Genomic DNA, 23396 nt, shown 5'->3' with positions numbered 1-23396 from the left:
CTACAGGGGTCTAGAGGTGAGCGGCTCTACAGGGGCCTACAGGTGAGCGGCTCTACAGGGGCCTAGAGGTGAGCGGCTCTACAGGGGTCTAGAGGTGAGCGGCTCTACAGGGGTCATGCTTTCTTACTACAGTAATAAAACCTCACACCTACAAATAAGAAAAAGAAAAATCTTCTCTGACACTATTTAAAAAGCAGTATTTGAGTATTTGTGAGCATGTTGGCTTAAGCAGGTCGACAAATGCACCTTGTAAAGTCTTATGACAACATACTGACATAAGAGGCCTTAAACTAAAGTGGCATTTGGTCCATTTATAGCACTGTTATGAAGCGTCATGGATGGAACGGAACCGTAACCCCAGTTCTAGCTCTATGAAAGACTCTCACTGTATGTAAACAGCAGCAGTTCTGCACTTTCCCCTTTATACAACATGACGGTCACTGCATTTAGTTGAACCAGAAACCCCCTACAGTCCTGAATATGAATGTACAACTTACTGGGCTCCTTTTTAAGGTTTACAGAGAGTTACTGTCATTAGTGTGTCAAGATTTTTATGAACAGGTCTCCTTAACAGAAACTCCACTTTGGCATCTGGTGTAGAAACATAGAGAACTGAAATATGGGCTACTGCTCCTGTCCTCCTCCTCCTCTCCCACAGTGGAAGACCGCAGAGGGATCGAGGAGGGGACAGGGGCAGGAGGAATGGAGATCAGGAGCCTCCTTGGGGTTAGGGAACCAGCCCTGTGACCGGAAGGTTGCCGGTTCGATGCCCAGTGCCCCCAGTGACCTTGAGCAAAACACCTAACCCCCAACCGCTCCCCAGGCGCTGTGGATAGGGCTGCCCACCGCTCCGGCCAAGTGTGCTCACTGCCCCCTAGTGTGTGTGCGGTGTTTCACTGCGCAGATGGATTAAATGTGGAGGTGTACACACTATACTAATAAGTATGTGTGACATGGGTTGCTACTGATAAACTGAGCCCATCACAGCGTTCAGCTGGAACCTGGGCCCGCGTATTCACCTGTGGGTGGTTTTAAACTCCACATTTTATAACAACCCAATAAAGGACACTATAAACTCAATATATAAACTCAGACTTTTTAGATACTACTGCTTATTATTCAGTAACTACAGGGACTTGAATACAAACTGGCTGAGCTGTTCTTAGGCTACAGAAGTGTGTAATAAAGCACGGCCATTTAAAGGGATCACTGTACAGCTGGGAAAGAGTTTTCAGGGTCACTGCAACTACCAAGGTAACTTCACAGGACAAGGATGGAGATGGAAGATGGAAGGAAAAAATGGAGATGCAAGGTTTTGTCCTGACCACAGCAAAATCGCTGCCGTCCAAAATCGTAACTTTACAGGAGAAGGAACCCCGCCCCCCCCCCCCAGGACAAAGCAGTACCCCCCCCATTTTTTTTGCATATGATGCCTCATAACAGTGTCTTAATAAAAGGAACAACTGTCCATCATTTTAGGCTTTTTATGCCAGCATAGCTTTTGGCTCATAAAAACTCCAGTAGTGCTTTATTTATGTGTTATGCCTGCGTAGACGGCCCTACAAATAAGGTTTTAAGTGATTCTGGACCATTTTTGTTGCTCCAGCCTTCATGAAAATGTTCACAAAATCTAAAGCACAGCTGGTGTTTTCAGGTGATGTGAAGGGCTTTCAGAACAACAGCGATCAAAACTGCTGTATGTCTCAGAAAAGCAGCGAAGCTGAGTGAAGCTGTAGATTTGTGGCATCCTGCACAAACATCAGGGATGATCAAGTGTCAACTCTCTCAACTCTCTTCCCTTCTGTGTTCATAATGAAAAATGGAGTAAAATAACCCCTTTTATTGCATTTCTACTGCTTTTTGCTTATCTTTCCGTTTGTGATTATGTTGCCATGGCAACATTCTTGCCAATAAAGCACTGTACAGCACAGGAGAGAGATCTAACTATGTAAACTATGTAGGACCCCCATGGACCCTCACAGAGCAGGTACTATGTGGGTGGTGGTCATTCTCAGCACTGCAGTAACACTGACGTGGTGGTGCTGTGTTGATGTGTGTTCTGCTGGTCAGAGTGGATCAGACACAGAGAATGACCCACCATCCACATAGTACCTGCTCTGTGAGGGTCCATGGGGGTCCTGACCACTGAAGGACAGGGTAAAATGGGGCAACAAAGTATGCAGACACAGATGGACACATGGCCAGTAAAGCGATGTGTGTGAACTCTGCCTGGAGACGCTGGGACTGAGGGAGGTGCTGTTTACCTGGTCCTACGCAGAACACCTTGTCGAAGTCAGCGCAGATGCACATCTGCTTGTAGAGCTGCGGGGACTGGGCCAGGTAAGCGCTGGTTTTAAAGTACGACACCGTGAAGACGTTGGCTCCTCCCTCGCTGGCAGCTACAGGATAAACAAGAGACAGAAAAAACGGCACAGCAACATTAAAGGACTCGTACCTGGAGAAAACAACTGCTTGATGTACCAAAAAAACATGGTTAAAGTTTGAAAACGTCCTATTCACTCCACAGTCCATATATGGGAACTAAGCAGCCCTGCTTTTATGACGTCACAAAAAACCTCCTTTACATATATCTGCCTACTCAGCCTACAGCGGCACAATACAGGACAGCCAATCAGAGTAGAGCTCATTTACATGCACAAATCTTAAGAACACAGTAGCAGAATTTAGTTTATTTCTAATGGATAATGTAAAAATGCATTAAGGCTGTTTCTGGCACACACGTGTTGCGAACATACAAGGGAAATATAGGGTACCGGCCCTTTAAATGTTTAAGTCTAAACATTCTAACGGTTGCTGGGTTACATAATGAGTCACCGTAAAGGCAGGATGAGAGCCGCATGACACACACACACACACACACACACACACACACACACGCGGTGATTGGTGGATTTAAAAATGGGGAGTACATAAGCGCACATGGGCGCATCCTAGTGAGGCCACTATACAGCAGTACAGCACAGCGGTATAGCGGCTCAAACGCAGAGGAAAGCGGGTCTCGCAAACACTGAAGGAATTGTGAAATAAAATAACAGACTTTCAGCCTGAATGGTTGCATAATGACACATTCATCTGCATAATGTGACCGTTGGATTGGTTAATAGCTGTGCAATCATCCGGGTGTTTCTAGTTTTATATGTAGCATTACATTATCTCTCCATGTCTCTCTCACATACATGTACATATCTGCCTATTATCAGTAAACACATTATACTGTGCACATCGTAAGCAGTTAGCAGAAGTGACAAGCAAAAATCTATAAATACACGCACACACACATTCGCATATATGCATGTGTTTCTGTAGTGCTATACTTGTGAGGACCCTATATCCTCACTATGACAGGAATATATGAAACCTTTGCTCGAATGAGGACATTTTGCTGGTCCTCATTTGAGCATGTGTTGTTTTCACCACAATTCCTTTTTTATCTGAAAACGAAAACAGCAGAAAAACTGCCTTTTGGATACTGAGGTTCAGGTTAGGTTTATGTGTCGTATTATTTAGCTACAGTAACACAAACATCAACAGAAACCCATGGATGTCCTCATAAGTATAGCAAGACAAACGTGTGTGTGTGTGTGTGTGTGTGTGTGTGCGTGCGTGCGTGCATGTGTGTGTGTGTTCATGCGTGTGTATAAATGTGTATCTCACACAGTCGGAAACAAAATGTTTCCAGAACTGTAACTTTACAGGACAAGGGAAAATATTCTTCATTTTAACGGAAGAAAATGCACAGAATTTTTGATCACCGTGAAATGTTGACGCATCATAAACGGCAACTAATCTATTCAAATGATGTCCAAAAAAAGGAAAAAAATGACAGACATGGAGATATAAGGAGATATAATTTTCTTTGGTCTGTTCATCGTGAAAATTCCACACGACGTAAAGACCGACCGGTATTTTCAAACTATGTCAAAACCTGAAAAAAGACAAAACTGGAGATGTGAGGTTTTCTATTGGATGCAGTGAATCATGCACGTACACACACACACACACACACACACACACACACACACACACACACACACACACACTGTGCAAAGGTCTTAGGCATGTTCCTCTATGCTGTAAGTGCTCCAAAGTGTGCCTGTGCCAGTAAAACACTATATAACCTACATACATAATAGAGTAAAGCATGTGAATGTGTTGCTTGGTAAAGTCGTGGATATGTATGTTAGAAGTTTCCAGTCTGAAAAACAAAAGGTGTGATTCCTGATTTCTTAGCCATCACATGGGTTTGTTCGGTTCCACCAGCAGCAGCTGATTTATTTTAAAGAAGCACTCTGGAAATGGACCGTTTCACCATGAATCGTGAGTGCATCTAATCTAATTTCAGTGTTTACTGCCCACGTAATTAGCAGTTCATATCATTTGCTAAGAAATCATCACTTATAAACTCGTCACTAATGAGCATCTCCGTCTATATCCTGAGAATTACTCGCCCTCAGTCACGCACGCACAGAAACTCGCAGATTTAGACTAGTCATTCAGGGGGGTTTGGTGTGAAACGGTTCACATGGCTTTACAGTGGTGGCGATGGGAACCAGGCGTCGCCATGACAACACCACAAATACAGGGACCCACACGTGAACCCACACGTGTCTTCTGAGCTTATATGTTGACTGTGGTTAAACGGTGGGCTATTTTGTCCTGTACATTCATTAGAAAACACGTTTCGCTCCAAAATATTCTCTCAAAACCGCCCCACAGGCGTGGCTGTGAATTCACAACCATTTCACACAGGAACCTTTTGTGAGGGAGCTTATAGAGGTGGACGTCTGGTTCCCATCACCACCACTGGGAACCGTTCTGACTCTGACTGAAGTTCGTCTAGAACAGACCACCCTGATTGACTCCGTTTACATCTTAACCACTTAATTATGCAGAAATTTCAGTGGACCTGCCCTTCAAGCCAATGCATTCGCCCTGATAAACCGATATAACATGATTACTGTGATCTCTACCAGCATTATAAGGCCAAAGCATTCAGCTCTGGCTTAATGTCTGGTTCACTGAGCAGAACATCGGGCCTCCTGACGTCAGCGCTGCAGTGGACGCTGCCGATGTGGCCCGATAACTGCTATTTTGCATGACTGTAATGATGGGGACAACGTGTTCTGCGGGGCATCCACACTCGTATGCGTGCGAGCTTGGGCGATAGAGTGAGTGTGTGCACCGGATGTGGTCTTGATGAGAGAACAGCGAGTTCTGCAGCTGGTACGCCCCAAAAAAATTACATTTATAAAAAAAAAAAGAGCGGCAAGTTCAAACATGAACACGCCACAGCGCTGCGAGCTGATTGGCCGGCCGAGCAAATGAAGAAGTGAGAGCAACCGTTTATGTGTTTCTTCCCCTGCAGTGTGAAAAACCACAAAACTACGCAAGTGGCACGACAGATAGAGCCTAGCCCAGCCCCGCCCAGCCCCGCCCAGCTCAGCGCGTGATTGGTGGGTCTAAAACGGGGCGTATATAAAGACGAGCCTGTGAATCTGAGTGAGGTCACTGTGGCCATCAGCACGAAGGAACACAGCCTTACGCCAACATCTCAATATCCCCTGGTCAGGTGACACATTCCAAGTGAAAATAAACGAACAGCTGCACGACGGAGAACACGGCAACAATTTCTACATACCTCACAAAAAAAAGATGGTTCTTCAGAGAAGTAAATGGTTCTATACAGCACAAAAAAGTGTCCTTTTATTGTTACAAGTCTGACATCGCAGTAACAGAAGATCCCTTCTCCACAAGGTTCTATACAGAACCATACACAGCACATTCTCCATCAATGCATGAATGGGCAGTTCATCATACAGAGAACCTGTTAAACATGAAAAGGGGTCTTTTAGGTGTCCATGGTTCTATATCACTACGTTCTGTACTAAAGAACCCTTGAAGCCAGGTGTTAAAAAGAGCCATTTAAGTGTGTCCAGTTATTTTCGTCATTCGCCAAAACTTTTGCATATGACTGTATGCACACTAATACACACACACTCCCACACTCACTCCCACACTCACTCCCACACTCACTCCCACACTCACTCCCACACTCACTCCCACACTCACTCCCACACTCTCCCCCACACTCTCCCCCACACTCTCCCCCACACTCTCCCCCACACTCACTCCCACACTCACTCCCACACTCACTCCCACACTCACTCCCACACACACTCCCACACACACTCCCACACACACTCCCACACACACTCCCACACTCACTCCCACACTCACTCCCACACACACACAGTCACACACACAGTCACACACACAGTCACACACACAGTCACACACACACTCCCAGCTGTCGGACTAAAACCTCGTATCTCCAAAATACGTGAGAAGGAAAAAACATACTTTACTTTGGGAACCAGAGTTTTTTCTAAGTACATCTGGGCCGTTTGTTCCGGTCCAATCAACATGAAATTTACACATAATATGAAGGACAGTAGGTATTTTCAAATTATGTGGAAAAACAACGACAAAACCACAAAAATGGAGATACAAGGTTTTAGTCCTACACACTACATTTCCAAAAGTATTCACATCCCATTCTTAATCCATAGTGTTTAATATGATGTTGGCCCACCCTTTGCAGCTACAACAACTTCAGCTCTTCTGGGAAGGCAAACTGTTCCCACAAAGTTGGGAGCGTGAAATTGTCCAGAATCTCTCGGCGCTGAAGCTTTAAGAGTTCCTTTCACTGGAACTAAGGGGCCGAGCCCAACTCCTGAAACACAACCCCACACCATGATCCCCCCTCCACCAAACTTTACACTCGGCACAATGCAGTCAGACAAGTACCGTCTCCTGGCAACCACCAAACCCAGACTCATCCATCGGATTTCCAGATGGAGAAGCGTGATTGGTCACTCCAGAGAACACGTCTCCACTGCTCTAGAGTCCAAGGCTTGGATGCAGCTGCTCGGCCATGGAAACCCATTCCATGAAGCTCTCTACGCTGTTCTTGAGCTGATCTGAAGGCCACATGAAGTTTGGAGGTCTGTAGTGATTGACTCTGCAGAAAGTTGGTGACCTCTGCGCACTATGCCCCTCAGCATCCGATGACCGCTCTGTCATTTTACGTGGCTGACCACTTCGTGGCTGAGCTGCTGTCGTTCCCAATCGCTTCCACTTTGTTATAATCCCACTGACAGTGGACTGTGGAATATTTAGTAGTGAGGAAATTTCACGACTGGACTTGCTGCACAGGTGGCGTCCGATCACAGCACCACGCTGGACTTCACTGAGCTCCTGAGAGCGACCCATTCTTTCACTAATGTCTGTAGAAGCAGTCTGCAGGCCGAGGGGCTCGGCTTTATACACCTGTGGCCATGGAAGTGATCAGAACACCTGAATTCAGTGATTTGTATGGGGGATTGAAAACTTTTGGAAATATAGTGCGTGTGTGTGTGTATATTTTAAAAACACACACACAATACTTTCAATGTATAATGATTAATTTTTAGGTAAATTTGGAGCATTTCTATTGTTCTGTCAAAATATTACAATAGAGTTTCACATGTTGCCTTCAGTCTGATAACCGCTGGGACAGGCTCCAGCACCCCCCCGCGACCCTGACGGAGAAGCAGCTAAGAAAATATGTGTGTGTGTGTGTGTGTGTGTGTGTGTTTATTATTGCTATTATTACTTGTACAACTATTACGTCTCGTCTTGTCAGTGCTTTAGTGATACTGTACGTTCTGCACTCATAATGGGGGGGGGGGGGGGGGGGGGGGGGTGCTCCAGACAGCCGGACCCTGATCTGTCCTGCAGACGAGCTGTGATCATGACCTGATCCGAGGGGTCAAGAGCACAGGCCGTATCAGGAGAGAGAAGCGAATGTAGAGAGAGAAACAAACTCGTCCTTCTGATGAGGATAAACGGCCTCTCTCCTATTCCTGAGAGAATGTTTACACAGCGCCGCCCTCTCGACCCCTCTCAGCGCTCCTCTCACGCATCTGTCCTTCAGACCGGATTCACAGGACCGATAACCCGGCCTGGACCGAGGAGCAGGAGGACACGGCAGAGGCTGCTCTCTCTCTACGTTGTCTCTCTCTCTCTCTCTCTCTCTACGTTGTCTCTCTCTCTCTCTCTACGTTGTCTCTCTCTCTGTCTCCCCCCCCATGTCCTCTCTCTCTCTCTCTGTCTCCCCCCATGTTCTCTCTCTCCGTGTTCTTTCTCTCACTCTCCCCGTGTTTTCTCTCTCTCTCTCTTTGCGGGTGTATCTCTCTAGACAAGGGTGGTGGCACCCTCGTTTTTAACTGGACAGAAGTGCTGGACAGAACAGGACTAATTACTGAACTAATCTGTTGAGAGATGGAGACAGAGAGAGTGAGAGAGAGGGAGAGAGAAAGACAGCAACAGAAACAGAGGGAGAGAGAAAGACAGCAACAGAAACAGAGGGAGAGAGAAAGACAGCAATAGAAACAGAGGGAGAGAGAAAGACAGCAACAGAAACAGAGGGAGAGAGAAAGACAGCAACAGAAACAGAGGGAGAGAGAAAGACAGCAACAGAAACAGAGGGAGAGAGAAAGACAGCAACAGAAACAGAGGGAGAGAGAAAGACAGCAATAGAAACAGAGGGAGAGAGAAAGACAGCAACAGAAACAGAGGGAGAGAGAAAGACAGCAACAGAAACAGAGGGAGAGAGAAAGACAGCAATAGAAACAGAGGGAGAGAGAAAGACAGCAATAGAAACAGAGGGAGAGAGAAAGACAGCAATAGAAACAGAGGGAGAGAGAAAGACAGCAACAGAAACAGAGGGAGAGAGAAAGACAGCAATAGAAACAGAGGGAGAGAGAAAGACAGCAACAGAAACAGAGGGAGAGAGAAAGACAGCAATAGAAACAGAGGGAGAGAGAAAGACAGCAACAGAAACAGAGGGAGAGAGAAAGACAGCAATAGAAACAGAGGGAGAGAGAAAGACAGCAATAGAAACAGAGGGAGAGAGAAAGACAGAATGAGACAAAGAAAGGGAGAAAGCAGAATGAGAGAAAGGCCAATAGAGAGAAAGAAAGGGAGAGAGACAGATCAACAGAGAGAAAGAGTGAGAGAGAAAGAGATTAAGAGATAAAGGCAGAGCAATAATGAGAAACAAAGACAGTGAAAAAGAGCAACAGAGGGAAAGAGAGGGAGAGAGAAAGACCAACAGAGGGAAAAGAGGGAGAGAGTAAGAGAAAGAGAAAAAGACAGAGAGAGCGAGAGAAAGAGAGAGCGAAAGAAAGTGAAATAGAGAAAGAGAGCGAAAGAGCAAGAGAGAAAGAGAAAGAGAGAGAGAGTGAGAGAGAGAAAGAGACAGAAAGAGGGAGAGAGAAATAGAAAGAGAGAGAGAGAGACACAGAGAGAGAGAGAGAGAGCGAGAGAGAGAGCGAGAGGGAGAGCGAGAGGGAGAGAGAGAGGGAGAGAGAGAGGGAGAGAGAGACAGAGAGAGAGAGAGACAGAGCGAGAGGGAGAGAGAGAGAAAGAGTGAAAGAAAGTGAAATAGAGAAAGAGAGCGAAAGAGCAAGAGAGAAAGAGAGCGAGAGAGAGAAAGAGACAGAAAGAGGGAGAGAGAAATAGAAAGAGAGAGGGAGAGGGAGAGGGAGAGGGAGAGAGAGAGAGAGAGGGAGAGGGAGAGAGAGAGAGGGAGAGGGAGAGGGAGAGAGAGAGAGAGAGGGAGAGAGAGAGAAAGAAAGAGAGAGAGAGGGACAGGGAGAGAGAGAGAGAGAGAGAGAGAGAGAGAGAGAGAGAGAGAGAGAGAGAGAGAGAGAGAGAGAGGGAGAGAGAGATATATAGAGAGAGAGAGATAGAGAGAGAGACACATAGAGAGAGATAGAGAGAAAGAGAGAGAGAGGGAGAGAGAGAGATAGAGAGAGAGAGAGATAGAGAGAGAGAGAGGGAGAGAGATAGAGAGAGAGAGAGATAAAGAGAGAGAGAGGGAGAGATAGAGATCTGTGTGGTTTGGCTGAGACGTTACCTGAGATGATTTTTGGAGTCTGGATCTCGACGAAGCCCTTGTTGATGAGAGTGTCTCTGAACAGCTGACAGACTCCGGACTGCAGCCGGAAGATGGCCTGACTGGTCGTGGTCTGCAAACAGACAGAGAGAGCGACAGATGGACAGAGAGAGAGAGACAGATGGACAGAGAGGGACAGACAGAGAGGATGACAGAAAACACAAACAGTCAATGACAGAAAATAAATCAGAAAATCCACCATGAAACAAAAGATAAGAGAGGAGGAACCCGAGGATCGCCCACTGCACCTCTCCTGCCCACACAGAGGTCAGCCCAGGGGGCGGTACCTGTCTGTCTGTCTGCCTGTCTGTCTGTTTGCCTGTCTGTCAGGCGTTCATGTTTCGTTGAACAGATTTTACAGGAAGGTGAGAGATTAAAGGTAACCACTGAAAGTGCACAGACAAGCCATCAAAGACCTTCCTGTCTCTGCTCAGATGCAAAACAGCCTTTTAAGTAAGACACTCAGAGCTTTACAGAACAAGCCAACCTGATTAATTACGGCATTAAGGACAAACTCAGCCAAAGCAAACACCTGTCGCTGCTGCGTGGAGCACAGCAGGATAAGAGTGTGGAGAAACGCTGAGATCAGCCACACTTTCAGCTTCCCGTTAATCGGACGGCTGCCGCACCGCTCCCTCCTCCCTCCGCCCACACAGCATCCAGCTACCCGCACGGTCCAGCTAACCGCACGGTCCAGCTAACCGCACGGTCCAGCTAACCGCACGGTGCAGCTAACCGCACGGTCCAGCTAACCGCACGGTCCCGCTAACCGCACGGTCCAGCTACCCGCACGGTCCCGCTAACCGCACGGTCCCGCTAACCGCACGGTGCAGCTAACCGCACGGTCCAGCTAACCACACGATCCAGCTAAATCCACTGTCCAGCTACCCACACGGTCCAGCTAACCACACGATCCAGCTAAATCCACGGTGCAGCTAACCGCACGGTGCAGCTAACCGCACGGTCCAGCTACCCGCACGGTCCAGCTACCCGCACGGTGCAGCTACCCGCACGGTGCAGCTACCCGCACGGTCCAGCTACCCGCACGGTCCAGCTACCCGCACGGTCCAGCTAACCACACGATCCAGCTAAATCCACAGTCCAGCTAACCACACGGTCCAGCTAAATCCACGGTCCAGCTAACCGCACGGTGCAGCTAACCGCACGGTCCCACTAACAGCAATGGTCCAGCTAACCGCACGGTCCAGCTAACCGCACGGTCCAGCTAACCGCACGGTCCCGCTAACCGCACGGTCCCGCAAAATCCACAGTCCAGCTAACCGCACGGTCCGACTAACCGCACGGTCCAGCTAACCGCACGGTCCAGCTAAATCCACAGTCCAGCTAACCGCACGGTCCAGCTAACCGCACGGTGCAGCTAACCACACGGTCCAGCTAACCACACGGGCCAGCTAACCACACGGTCCAGCTAACCACACGGTGCAGCTAACCAAACGGTCCCGCTAACCGCACGGTCCAGCTAACCACACGGTCCAGCTAAATCCACAGTCCAGCTAACCACACGGTCCAGCTAAATCCACAGTCCAGCTAACCACACGGTGCAGCTAACCGCACGGTCCCACTAACAGCAATGGTCCAGCTAACCGCACGGTCCAGCTAACCGCACGGTCCCACTAACAGCAATGGTCCAGCTAACCGCACGGTCCAGCTAACCGCACGGTCCAGCTAACCGCACGGTGCAGCTAACCAAACGGTCCCGCTAACCGCACGGTCCAGCTACCCGCATGGTCCAGCTAACCACACGGTCCAGCTAAATCCACAGTCCAGCTAACCACACGGTCCAGCTAAATCCACAGTCCAGCTAACCGCACGGTCCCGCTAACCGCACGGTGCAGCTAACCGCGCGGTCCAGCTAACCACACGGTGCAGCTAACCACACGGTCCAGCTAACCGCACGGTCCAGCTAACCGCACGGTCCCGCTAACCACACGGTCCAGCTAAATCCACAGTCCAGCTAACCACACGGTGCAGCTAACCACACGGTGCAGCTAACCACACGGTGCAGCTAACCACACGGTGCAGCTAACCACACGGTGCAGCTAAATCCACAGTCCAGCTAACCACACGGTGCAGCTAACCACACGGTGCAGCTAACCACACGGTGCAGCTAACCACACGGTCCAGCTAACCACACGGTCCAGCTAACCACACGGTGCAGCTAACCCCACGGTGCAGCTAACCACACGGTCCAGCTAACCACACGGTCCAGCTAAATCCACAGTCCAGCTAACCACACGGTGCAGCTAACCACACGGTCCAGCTAACCACACGGTCCAGCTAACCCCACGGTGCAGCTAACCCCACGGTCCAGCTAACCACACGGTCCAGCTAACCACACGGTCCAGCTAAATCCACAGTCCAGCTAACCACATGGTCCAGCTAAATCCACAGTCCAGCTAACCACAAGAATTTCAACCTCATTAAAACTGCATTATAAAACTCCATATCCATAAACCTGAAATATTACACAGTCATAAAGAGATTTATACCCCAAAACTGTGAAAACATGAAGGCATCTTTTTCTAAATGAACTACATCCACAGTCCTGAGCCCAAGATTCAAATTAATGACTCAGAGAAAAAACAAACGCACACAATATTACCATCGTACTGTAAATGCGGTCGATCAGCCGTTTATTGTGGTTTCTGTATGAAACGCTGTGCACATTATCAAAAGTAATGGGGGGGGAGTGAATTGAGCTGCTTCCCACTGACATTACATGCGCAAAGGTGTATGCGAAAATAAAAAAGGTATGAAAATATTTTTCCAACTCCCAGAAAGCAGCCCAGTAGAACTTCACTTCGTCTCGAAATATAATCATTAAAACTTTCTTTTTTAAGAATCATTAAAACTTTAAAAATCATATTATTTCATATTATATTAAGTATGAATCTGTTCAACATCTCACACTGGAAACATCCCTATTAGTCTTCCATTATAGATTATGTAAAATGTACGTTTAGGTCTGTGAACGTTCAGTCAGCGCTGTCACCTGGACACACTGACCACCACGGAACACCTGAAATATTCAGCATGGCTCGTGTAGGAAAGCCGTTTATAGGGCTCTGCGTATGAGGCTGTTTAAGTCTCTATGAACGCCCATCTCAGTTTCTCACTTTGGGACGTGGGTGTCTGTGTGCAGCACCTTCGAGTGCGTCACTCTGCGTTTACACGTACCAGAGAGTCCCGCGGTTACGCTGCCTCGCCTCCTGCCCCCAGATTTCTGCTTTCACTCACTGCGGCTTTTCGACAGCGAGCCTCGTCTTGAGATAACAACACAATGAAGGCTGTACTGTACAAATACCTCTGGCCTGTGTGGCTTCTCATTATGACTCTGTGTGGCTCCAACACTAAAGAGACCAGAGTGAACCACAGCTCACCAATGCTGGGGTGCATGCGCACTGTTTCCATACCAAAACGTCCCGAGTTTTTAGTAAAACCAGAAAGCACAGAACCACAGCTACCACGGATGAAGTAGTTACAGGTGCAGCGTCAGTGGAGACGGATGTGCAGGAGGGCAGACTTATATGTGATATGTGCCCATGTATATACCTTATATGCCCATTTCTGTGGGCAACTGTTGGCAAATTTCGTGCACAATTTATTTTTATATGCCGTGTTTAACATATTGGAAGCAACATAAAACGTTAGAAGTGCCATAACTGCATTTCTAATAAGTTCAATTAATAAAACAGTAATTGTACATTGAAACTCTTACATTAAAACGTCTCTTAGAAAATTAACCAAATATGTCAAAAGTGTGTGGACCTCACTCCCAATTACTGAGTTAGCCAATGCAAACGAGTGTATAAAACCAAGCACATAGCTGTGCAGTCTCCACAGACCAACACTGGCAGTAGAGGGTCGTACTGAAGAGCTCTGTGACTTTTGTGAATTTTCTGCCCTGCTAGAGCTGCCCTAGACAACTGTAAGTGGTATTATCGTGAAAAGGAAGCATCTAGGAGCAAGAATAGCTCAGCTACAAAAAAGGCAGACCACGCAGGCTCGCAGAGCAGGCTGCCGAAACACGTAGCGTGTAAAAATTGCCTTTCTTCTGTTGCATAACTCACTACAGACGTCCAAACTGCCTCGGGAAGCAACACCAGCACAAGAACTGAGCATCAGCAGCTTCACGAAATGTGTTTCCATGGTTGAGCAGCTGCACACAAGCATGCTGGACTCTGGATCCGTGGAACCGTGTTCCCTGGAGTGATGAATCAGCTTCACCTGACAGTCTGATTGATGAATCTGGATTTGGTGGATGCCAGGAGAACGTTACCTACCAGAATGCAACAGTAAAGTTTGGTGGAGGAGGGATAATGGGCTGGGCTGTTTTACAGGGTTTGGGCCTGTTAGTTCCAGTGAAGCGTGACGTTGATGCTACACCATAAAAAAGACGTCTTAGACACATATGCTTCCAGCTTTGTGGTAACAGTATCCATATACACAGGGATATTACATATAGTCACGCTGGACTGAGGATAAAAACACACCACGCTTCTCAAACAGTTGTTGTGAGCAAAGAGAATGAGCAGCAATACAGGAATCCCACCACATTACCACACCGCTGAAACTATATCACGACTGAGCGGATGTGTGTGGGGGCACTGAACATTCAGTTCATTCACATGCACATGGTCAGTGAAGCAAAACCCCCAAACAGACCTCAAAATAGAAAGGAAAAAAAAGACTCCAAAATAGAAAGGAAAAAAAGACCCCAAAATAGAAAGGAAAAAAAGACCCCAAAATAGAAAGGAAAAAAAGACCCCAAAATAGAAAGGAAAAAAAGACCCCAAAATAGAAAGGAAAAAAAGACCCCAAAATAGAAAGGAAAAAAGACCCCAGAACAGAAACTCACCCTCAAATCGATGACCCGGTTGTCCAGTTTGGTGTCCTGGTTAACAGTGGCCCTGCCTTCCTGTACAACACAGAAAAACAGGCAAGTTAAAGGAGAAAATGACACATTTTTTCCGATTAAGTGATGTCATAAACCATAACTCGGATGTTTGGGATCATTGCCTTGCATCAATCACAGTAATTACCCAAACAAACATAATTTAACTGATTCCATTTTTATTTGAGGGCATGATTTACAACAAAATATATCACTTAAATGATGAAACACAGTTTTAGATGAATTTCGCCCAACAAATATTTTTCTTGTATTTTATGGTCCACTTTCAGTGTCAGTATCTGGATTGTTTACTGATGAGATTTTAGCCACATGCATTCACACTTGGTAGTGAAATGCGTCTCTGGTTAGTCAGACTGAAATCTGACTGCTGTGGGACGGAATATGCAAATCTGCTTACTATGCGGCAACCAGTGACCAAATTCATCTGCAACCATGTGCGTCCTGCATGAATATCTTCATATCCTCCAGATATAGATCACGCGCCCAGTGATGTACGGCATGGGGAGGGGTTTCGGTTGTACTGGGAGGAGTTCCTGCTGAACTGGGAGGAGTTTTGGTTGTATTAGAAGGAGTTTCTGTTGTACTGGGAGGGGTTTCAGTTGTACTGGGAGGAGTTTTAGCTGTACTGGGAAGGGTTTCTGGTGTACTGGGAAGGGCTTTGGTTGTATTAGAAGGAGTTTCTGCTGTACTGGGAAGGGTTTCTGGTGTACTGGGAGGGGCTTTGGTTGTATTAGAAGGAGTTTCTACTGTACTGGGAAGGGTTTCTGGTGTACTGGGAGGGGCTTTGGTTGTATTAGAAGGAGTTTCTGCTGTACTGGGAAGGGTTTCTGGTGTACTGGGAGGGGCTTTGGTTGTATTAGATGGAGTTTCTGCTGTACTGGGAAGGGTTTCTGGTGTACTGGGAGGGGCTTTGGTTGTATTAGAAGGAGTTTCTGCTGTACTGGGAAGGGTTTCTGCTGTACTGGGAGGGGCTTTGGTTGTATTAGAAGGAGTTTCTGTTGTACTGGGAAGAGTTTTAGTAGTACTGGGAGACTCAGTCCACCTGCTGAAGTGGTCTGAGCACTTTATCACGATTTATTTATTTATATTTTTAATTTAATTTACTTTTTAACTGCCTTTTTTTCGTTTGTAATGCACTCTGAATGACAGCTGTGTGTGAAAGGTGCGATTACACTGGCATTTTTATGTGGTTTGGCCTCATCCAGATATAATCCTGATACTCAAGGCGCAGGAAGTGACCCAGGTGTAAACGGGATCAAACAGTAGCCTACAGCTACTGGCTGCATGGGTCAGCATTGGTCACAGTTCACCAAACACAAACATTTGAAACCCCATCAGGATGGCATACCAACTTCTTTACAAACGAATGGACGAAACCTTTTTGCCCTGACAATGTGAACTTTTATATAAATGTGCTGGTTTTAATGACATCAGAAAACACTGAACTGCAAACAGGCTGTTTTTGCAGCTTGGCTTCCACACATGAATCATGGACAGGAGAGAGTGTGTTTAAATAAAAGCAGAATAAAATTAAAACCTGAATGAACAAAATTTTACAGATGTGCATTTTCTTTAGCAGGAATCCTTAGGCCAGCCCCGAGGGCTCCAGATCAGTGTATAATGTATGTAAGTTTGTCATATTCATAAACATATTTAGCCTATATCAGTGTGTACACTCACCTCTTCTCCTTCAGTTTCAGGTCTCACAGCATCCTCCAACTGCAGAGGCAGCCTGGGCTCAGCCTGACTGATCACAAAGATCTGAGAGAGAGAGAGAGAGAGAGAGAGAGAGAGAGAGAGAGAGAGAGAGAGAGAGAGAGAGAGAGAGAGAGAGAGAGAGAGAGAGAGAGAGACAGAGAGACAGAGAGAGAGAGAGAGATAGTGTGTGAGAGAGAGAGAGAGAGAGAGAGAGAGAGAGAGTGTGAGAGAGAGAGAGAGAGAGTGTGAGAGAGAGAGAGAGAGAGAGAGAGAGAGACAGAGAGAGAGAGAGAGAGAGAGAGAGAGACACAGAGAGAGAGAGAGAGACAGAGAGAGAGACAGAGAGAGACAGAGAGAGAGAGTGAGAGAGAGAGAGAGAGAGAGAGAGTGTGAGAGAGAGAGAGAGTGTGAGAGAGAGAGTGTGAGAGAGAGAGAGAGTGTGAGAGAGAGAGAAAGAGAGAGAGAGAGAGAGAGGGAGGGAGGGGGAGAGAGAGAGAGAGAGAGAGAGCGAGAGAGAGAGAGAGACAGAGAGAGAGAGCGAGAGAGAAAGAGAGAGAGAGAGAGAGAGAGAGAGAGAGAGAGAGAGAGAGAGAGAGAGAGAGAGAGAGAGAGAGAGAGAGTCATAACTCAAAGGCCAATAAAACATTACATGCTCTCCAAAGGAGACCTTGCTGATTAACTTCACCAAAAGGTTAATAAACGAGCAGAAACTCATTCACTGATTCACACCTTATTAAGTCAATGCTGTTTAAGTGAATGGCTGTCTGTGGTAGCATAACTGATTTTGGCCCATATCCATATATTTTGCCCTGAGGTCATAATTCATGTTTATTCATCCCTTAGAATTAAACGGGCTCTTTTTTCGTTAGCTCTGATATATGTAAACGAGCCCTGTTCTGACTGGCTGCCCTGAACTCCGATTCATTCAGAAACGCTCTTTATAACTTCAGTGCGAGTCGGCTTAACAGATGCACATGGAATAGGCGGATATATGCAAATAACTTTTTCATGACATCACAAAACACTGAGCCATGGTTGCAGTTTAGTTTGTATGTATGGGCTGCCTGGGCTGCAGAAGTGATGAGTGGTACATTTCACCACTCCTTATTTTAAAACAGTACCCCTGCACTTATGGATGCAATCACATCACACTCATGAATACAGAATGGAAATCGAACTGTGAGATTTCACAGGAATAAACAATAAAAATGACTAATAAACATACCAAGCAATAAAAACTCTACGCCTCTATGAGCCAAGTCAGTGCTGTGTAGGTAAACAGCAGACACACACAAATGTATACAGGCTGTGCTTCGGGGTGTGTGTGTGGTCGTTATGGGGAACATGAAGAACTCATTCATTTTAGTGGTGCATGAATAAATCGGCTACATACTCACTGGCCACTTTATTAGAAACCCCTACCTTTTACTTCCACTAAACGGACATTTTATTAGAAGCACCTGCCCTGTCCTCCCACTCCCTGGCCACTTTACTGGAAATACCTGCCCTGTCCTCCCACTCACTGGCCACTTTATTGGAAACACCTATCCTGCACTTCCACCCACTGGCCACTTTATCAGAAACACCCACCTCGTCCCTCTACCCACTGGCCACTTTATTAGAAACACCCACCTTTTACTTCCACTAAGTGGACACTTTATTAGAAACACCTACCTAGTCCGTCTACTCACTGGCCACTTTATTAGAAACACAGAACTTCTGCTTCCACTCACTGGCCACTTTATTGGAAACACCCACCTCCACTATGCAGGTGAGACTGTAGTCCATCTGCTGCTTCCCAGCCTCCCTCTACCTCACTTATCATTAGTTTTCTGACCACAGGGCTGCTATTGTCCAGATGTTCTCTGAACAGTGGCACAGGAGTGACACTGACTGACAATGACCAGACAAGAGTGGCTCTGGGGTCAGACTATGACCTTTGATGAAAGACTAGAGGATACATAACACAAACTGTGCATTAACAGATTAACAGTGTCCACCAGCCACGTGGGAGGGGTTTCCGATAAAATGGCCAGAGAGGGTATAAAGCCAAGAAACGAATATTTTCCCAAACATCTGCTGTGCACTCTGTAATTCTGTTACATGTTGAGTAGGCGAGCTGTGATTTTTCCTTTCCTCACTTTCACTTGTGGGCCGATGTGCGAATGCAGAGCAGTTCTAAACAGGAAGCGCTGTATAAACGAATGGCCCTTATTGTTACCCTCTCAATGTGCAGCTCCACATCCTGCTGAGAGCAGCTCTCGATTTTCTGCTCCACCGTCTGCACCACAGCCTCTACGTCCACAATGCTCTCCTTCGTGATGCTGTGGAGAGAAGCACACACACATTAAACCGACATTCTGGCCAAAAAATAAATAAATAAAATAAAAACAAGTCACAACCCCCCCCCCCCCACTCCCACCCCCCCCCCCAAAAAAAGGGTGAAAAAACAGGAGTTTGCAAAAATGAGTTAAAACTGATTAAAAGCTCCAGAGAAAAGGTGCCTCCTAACAACCACCTGGAAGAGCTGGTCGACCCCAAAACTGCCCCCATCAGATGAGAGAGAGGAGAACATCAAGCTGCTTCAGATCTGAAAACATCTTCATGACGGCTTCATGACGGCTCCTGTGATGCTGGTGAAGATGAAGCTGATCCTCTGGGAGCGACTGGCGTTCGTTGGCAGTTGTGGTTGTTTACCTCTGGATGAGCTGGGAAGCTCTGCTCTTTTGTGCGTGCGGTCAGTTTAGGAGCTGACCTGTTCAGACTGATGTCGCATACAGATCACATTTAAAAGATAATCTGAACAGCCAAAAAAAAAAAAAAAAAATCAGATTTGGTGAGAAAATCTGACTTGGGTCACAAGTAATTTGACCAGCGGCACCCGAACATTTGCATAAGATGATTCCGACAATTTCAGTATTAACCAAACAATCTTAAGTAAAGTAGTGCAGCTGGGAATCAAGTACACCAGTGACGGAATTCAACCAATCTACGGTGTCTGGGAACATCTGGAACCAATTCTTCAAATTTGCCATCAACTACTTTTGTCAATATTAGAAATTCTAGTTATTTCTAATGGATTCAAGGTTATTTGCATTTATTCAAATGATATATGGTGATTCTACAAACACTGATAGCCAAGATAAGCGGTTTTAAAGAACGTGCATAGATTATACACAGTACTGTATATATAACAGCATCCATTTGAATCAATTGAAGACTAACTTACTAATGCACTCTTTGATTTCCATACTGCTCTCAATCAAATGGGAGTTTTCCATGACTGTGTAGTGGCTCCTCCAGCATTTTAAGCTCATTACTAGCGAGTCTGTGCTGCAGTTACAGCCTCTACTCTTCTGGAAAGGCTTCTAGATGATGGAACATTGCTGCGAGGATTTGATTGAGCATTAGTGAGGTCAAGTGGTTGTATAGTGTAGTGGTTAACACCTCTGCCTTCTACACTGTAGACTGGGGTTCAATCCCCACCTGGGCAAACACCCTACACTATACCAATAAGGGTCCTTGGGCAAGACTCCTAACACCACCTTGGCCTTCCTGGATAAGAGCGTCAGCCGAATGCCGTAAAGGTAAAATGTAAATGTAAGTACTGATGTTGGAAGGCCAGTTCTGGATCACTCCAATTCATCCCAAAGGTATTGGATGGAGCTCCATCACTCCAAAGAACCCGGGTCTGCTGCTCCACAACCCAATGCTGGGGGCTTTACACCTCTCTAGCCCACTCTTGGCATTGGGCATAGTGAGTCCAGAATGTCCTACTCTACTGGCCAATGCTTTTCTATGCCCTTCAATTCCACTGCAATGGGTGCAATGTAAAGTAGCTCTGAAGGACCGTATTAGATGCACCATCTCCTAAAAAATTACATTTTAAGGTGGGCATAAAGAGCTGAGCTCCAGTTTCTCTACGTGCCACCTTCAAACCAAGCCTGTGTGAAACGATGCCACTGCAAAAGGGCAAGTTCCATTTACGACTGACACTCAACGAGGTGTTTTGACAGAAATGGAGGAAGTAGTCAGTGGAAACCCTGACATCACCCACTCGCGCAACAGCACCTTGGCCGTGTTTCTTTTCTGTTATGCATGTTGCTTTTTGTTAATGTGACTATGTGCGATTCCTCTTTTCACAGCGTCAAACAAACAGGTCATTGTTGCCAACACAAACCACACACAAGCACGCTTACACCACTTTCACTGGCCTCACCTCGAACAGAATGAGTGTCAAAAGATCTGCAGGCCAAATGCAGCAACGGTGTGAGGCGGCCAGAGAACAAGCCTTGTAAATGAGCAAAGAGGTTTAAGCTTTGCTTTGTTGGAAATAATAAACTTAGTGTTTTATTATGTTAAATTAACCTAATGTACGGTGGGTCAGCCACTTCTTCACATGCTTAACCTCTTATGCTCCAGGGTATGTTTTGGTTTGTCCATATGAATTTACGGGATCAAATCTTAAGGAAAATTATTCACTAACTGCATGAAATACATTTAAATTTTATATATTTTTAAAAGTTCCCCTCAAATTAACAGAACATGTGTTTTATGATCTCCACATGTTACTATGTGCTTATAATTTACTGCTGAAGGCCAAAAATCTCGGCCGCTCTTTGTGTTGTTCTCTAAAAGTGATGTTTCCAGAGCAGATCACTGAAGAGACGCCGTCTGTTTATAGTTTAGAGCCCAGATTTGGGGAAAAACGGCTCGACTTTCAGTAGAAAAACAAAGTTCAGCTTCTTTATTATAAGGGTTTAAAATGACATCACCGTCTATTAGACTGGAGAGAAGAGCTACAGCCTCACACGACGCCCAGCTTCTGAATGGAGCTTATGGAGTATGAACGTTATGGAGAACATGACCAGGTGCGGTTTGGACCCACCGGTGGTCCCGAGGAGTTTAAGAGGTTAAAGCAGGGTACCTGGCGAGTCCAGGTTGGTCAGTAAAATGGAACAGCATGCAGAACTGGAGCTTATGTGAGCTGCTGTTTCCCCATCACTGTGTAAAAGAAGCTCCATGCTGTCTTTATTGTTGGATGCACTGTTATATCATGGTGAATGCAATTCACATCGCTATGGAAACACTAAGCACTGATCTGTTTTATCAGAGCAACAATTTAAAAAAGGCCTTTCTTGTTGAAGTTCTGGGGGTGTAACAAGCACAAAATTGTCAAAAAAAAAGTCCTGATTTGATCAACCCTTTGATCCAGCAGTTGAAACGGTGTTTTAATATGTTAATATTTCACTGTTGTCAGAAAACAAAACCCTGTATCTCCGTTTATTGTTTTTCATTTTTTAACATAGAAGCTTTTTCAAATTTTCTCTTTACATTGTTTGTAAATTTCATGATGAATGGACCAAAAGAAACGGCCCAAAATGACTTGGGAAAAAAGTCTGGTTCCATTGACTTCCATTAAAAGTAAAGCAGGTGTTTTCCTTCTCATGTAAAGTCACCGTTTTGGAGATTTGAGGTTTGGTTCCCGACAGCAGTGATACGCATTCTCAGTTTAGAGCGTTCAACACTATAAAAGTACACTACCTGAAACCAAAGCTGAGCTTTATAGCACACTGATGAAATGCTATAGCCAGACGCTAACGTTAGCCCCAAGCTAACACATGAGCCGTGATACAAACCACAACACAATGTTACGCCACCAGACAATCCGAACGTTTTATTGTTAGTTATCCAGTATATTCGGATTCCTGTTTTCTTAATTCAAATACAGGCTGTGAAGTTAAAAAAGGCGATACAGGCGGTCGTTTGGAGCCCCGGAGTGATCAGGCATTTATTTATTTATTTATTTATTTTATATAGGCTATATAATAAATACTTAACCATCTGTCTCTGTGTTTGCATACTGTGAAATTAGACCTCTGCATTTAACCCATCCGTGCAGTGAAACACCCACATACACACTAGTGAACACACACTAGGGGGCAGTGAGCACACTTGCCCGGAGCGGTGGGCAGCCCTATCCTATAGCAACTGGGGGTTAGGTGTCTTGCTCAAGGGCACTTCAGTCACAGACCGTCAGCCGAGGGGATCGAACCGGCAACCTTCCGGTCACAGGGCTGGTTCCCTAACCTCCTATTATATAACTGAGGTGGCTGAGGGTTCTCCACGGGGTCGTTTAGAGCCCCCTAAGTTCCCCTCAAGCTTGTGCAGCTTTAAGACTGTGTTACACTTAGAAAAGAAGTGGCTCTTAAAACAATGTCATAGAACTGGGCGTCACTCCCTCGACCCTCTCGCTGCCGATGAGAGAACAAGGTTCTTTCACTCCGTATAACTTTTCTCAGCTCTTTTTTCCTCTTCTATTTTTTAACTGCACAATCTTTATTGTATATAGTTTTTATTTTCTGACCTTCGGTTCCTCTGGTTCTCTAGCTGGTCCTCAGGGACCCCGCCAGATGGTCGACATTTTTGTAGACCAACTGTGGGTCTGAGAACCACTAAAAGAACCATGTTTGACTAATAGATTTAAAGGTTCTTCCAGACAACTTAAGGGTTCTTCTGATGACGTTAGAAGCTGAGGGTGGAACATTTTTTAACATAAACTTAAGACTTAATTTTTCAAGTGTTTTTCATAATTTTGTATCATTTTAGTACTACTTTTATTTTATTCATTAGATAGATATTAATATCTTTATTCTTGTATCATTTTAGTACTATTTTGGTTTTATTTATTAGATAAATATTAATATCTTTAGTATCATTTTAGTACTACTTTTATTTTAT

The 23396-nt window shown here is 45.8% G+C and overlaps 1 protein-coding gene across 1 annotated transcript in view; it reads right to left on the bottom strand.

Annotated features, from left to right (window-relative positions):
* dars1 (aspartyl-tRNA synthetase 1) overlaps positions 1-23396 on the bottom strand; it is a 74547-nt gene that overhangs the window by 12661 nt on the left and 38490 nt on the right. Inside the window, exons 7-11 of the mRNA XM_037539555.1 lie at positions 18877-18979; positions 16638-16718; positions 14901-14960; positions 9983-10094; positions 2265-2399 (exon numbers count right to left, since the gene is read on the bottom strand). Coding sequence (XP_037395452.1) covers positions 2265-2399; positions 9983-10094; positions 14901-14960; positions 16638-16718; positions 18877-18979 — 491 coding nt within the window. The remainder of the gene's footprint in view (positions 1-2264; positions 2400-9982; positions 10095-14900; positions 14961-16637; positions 16719-18876; positions 18980-23396) is intronic.

Source organism: Pygocentrus nattereri, chromosome 6, assembly GCF_015220715.1.
Source record: "Pygocentrus nattereri isolate fPygNat1 chromosome 6, fPygNat1.pri, whole genome shotgun sequence".
Taxonomy (NCBI): Eukaryota; Metazoa; Chordata; class Actinopteri; order Characiformes; family Serrasalmidae; genus Pygocentrus; species Pygocentrus nattereri.
This window is presented reverse-complemented; position numbering and strand designations above follow the sequence as displayed.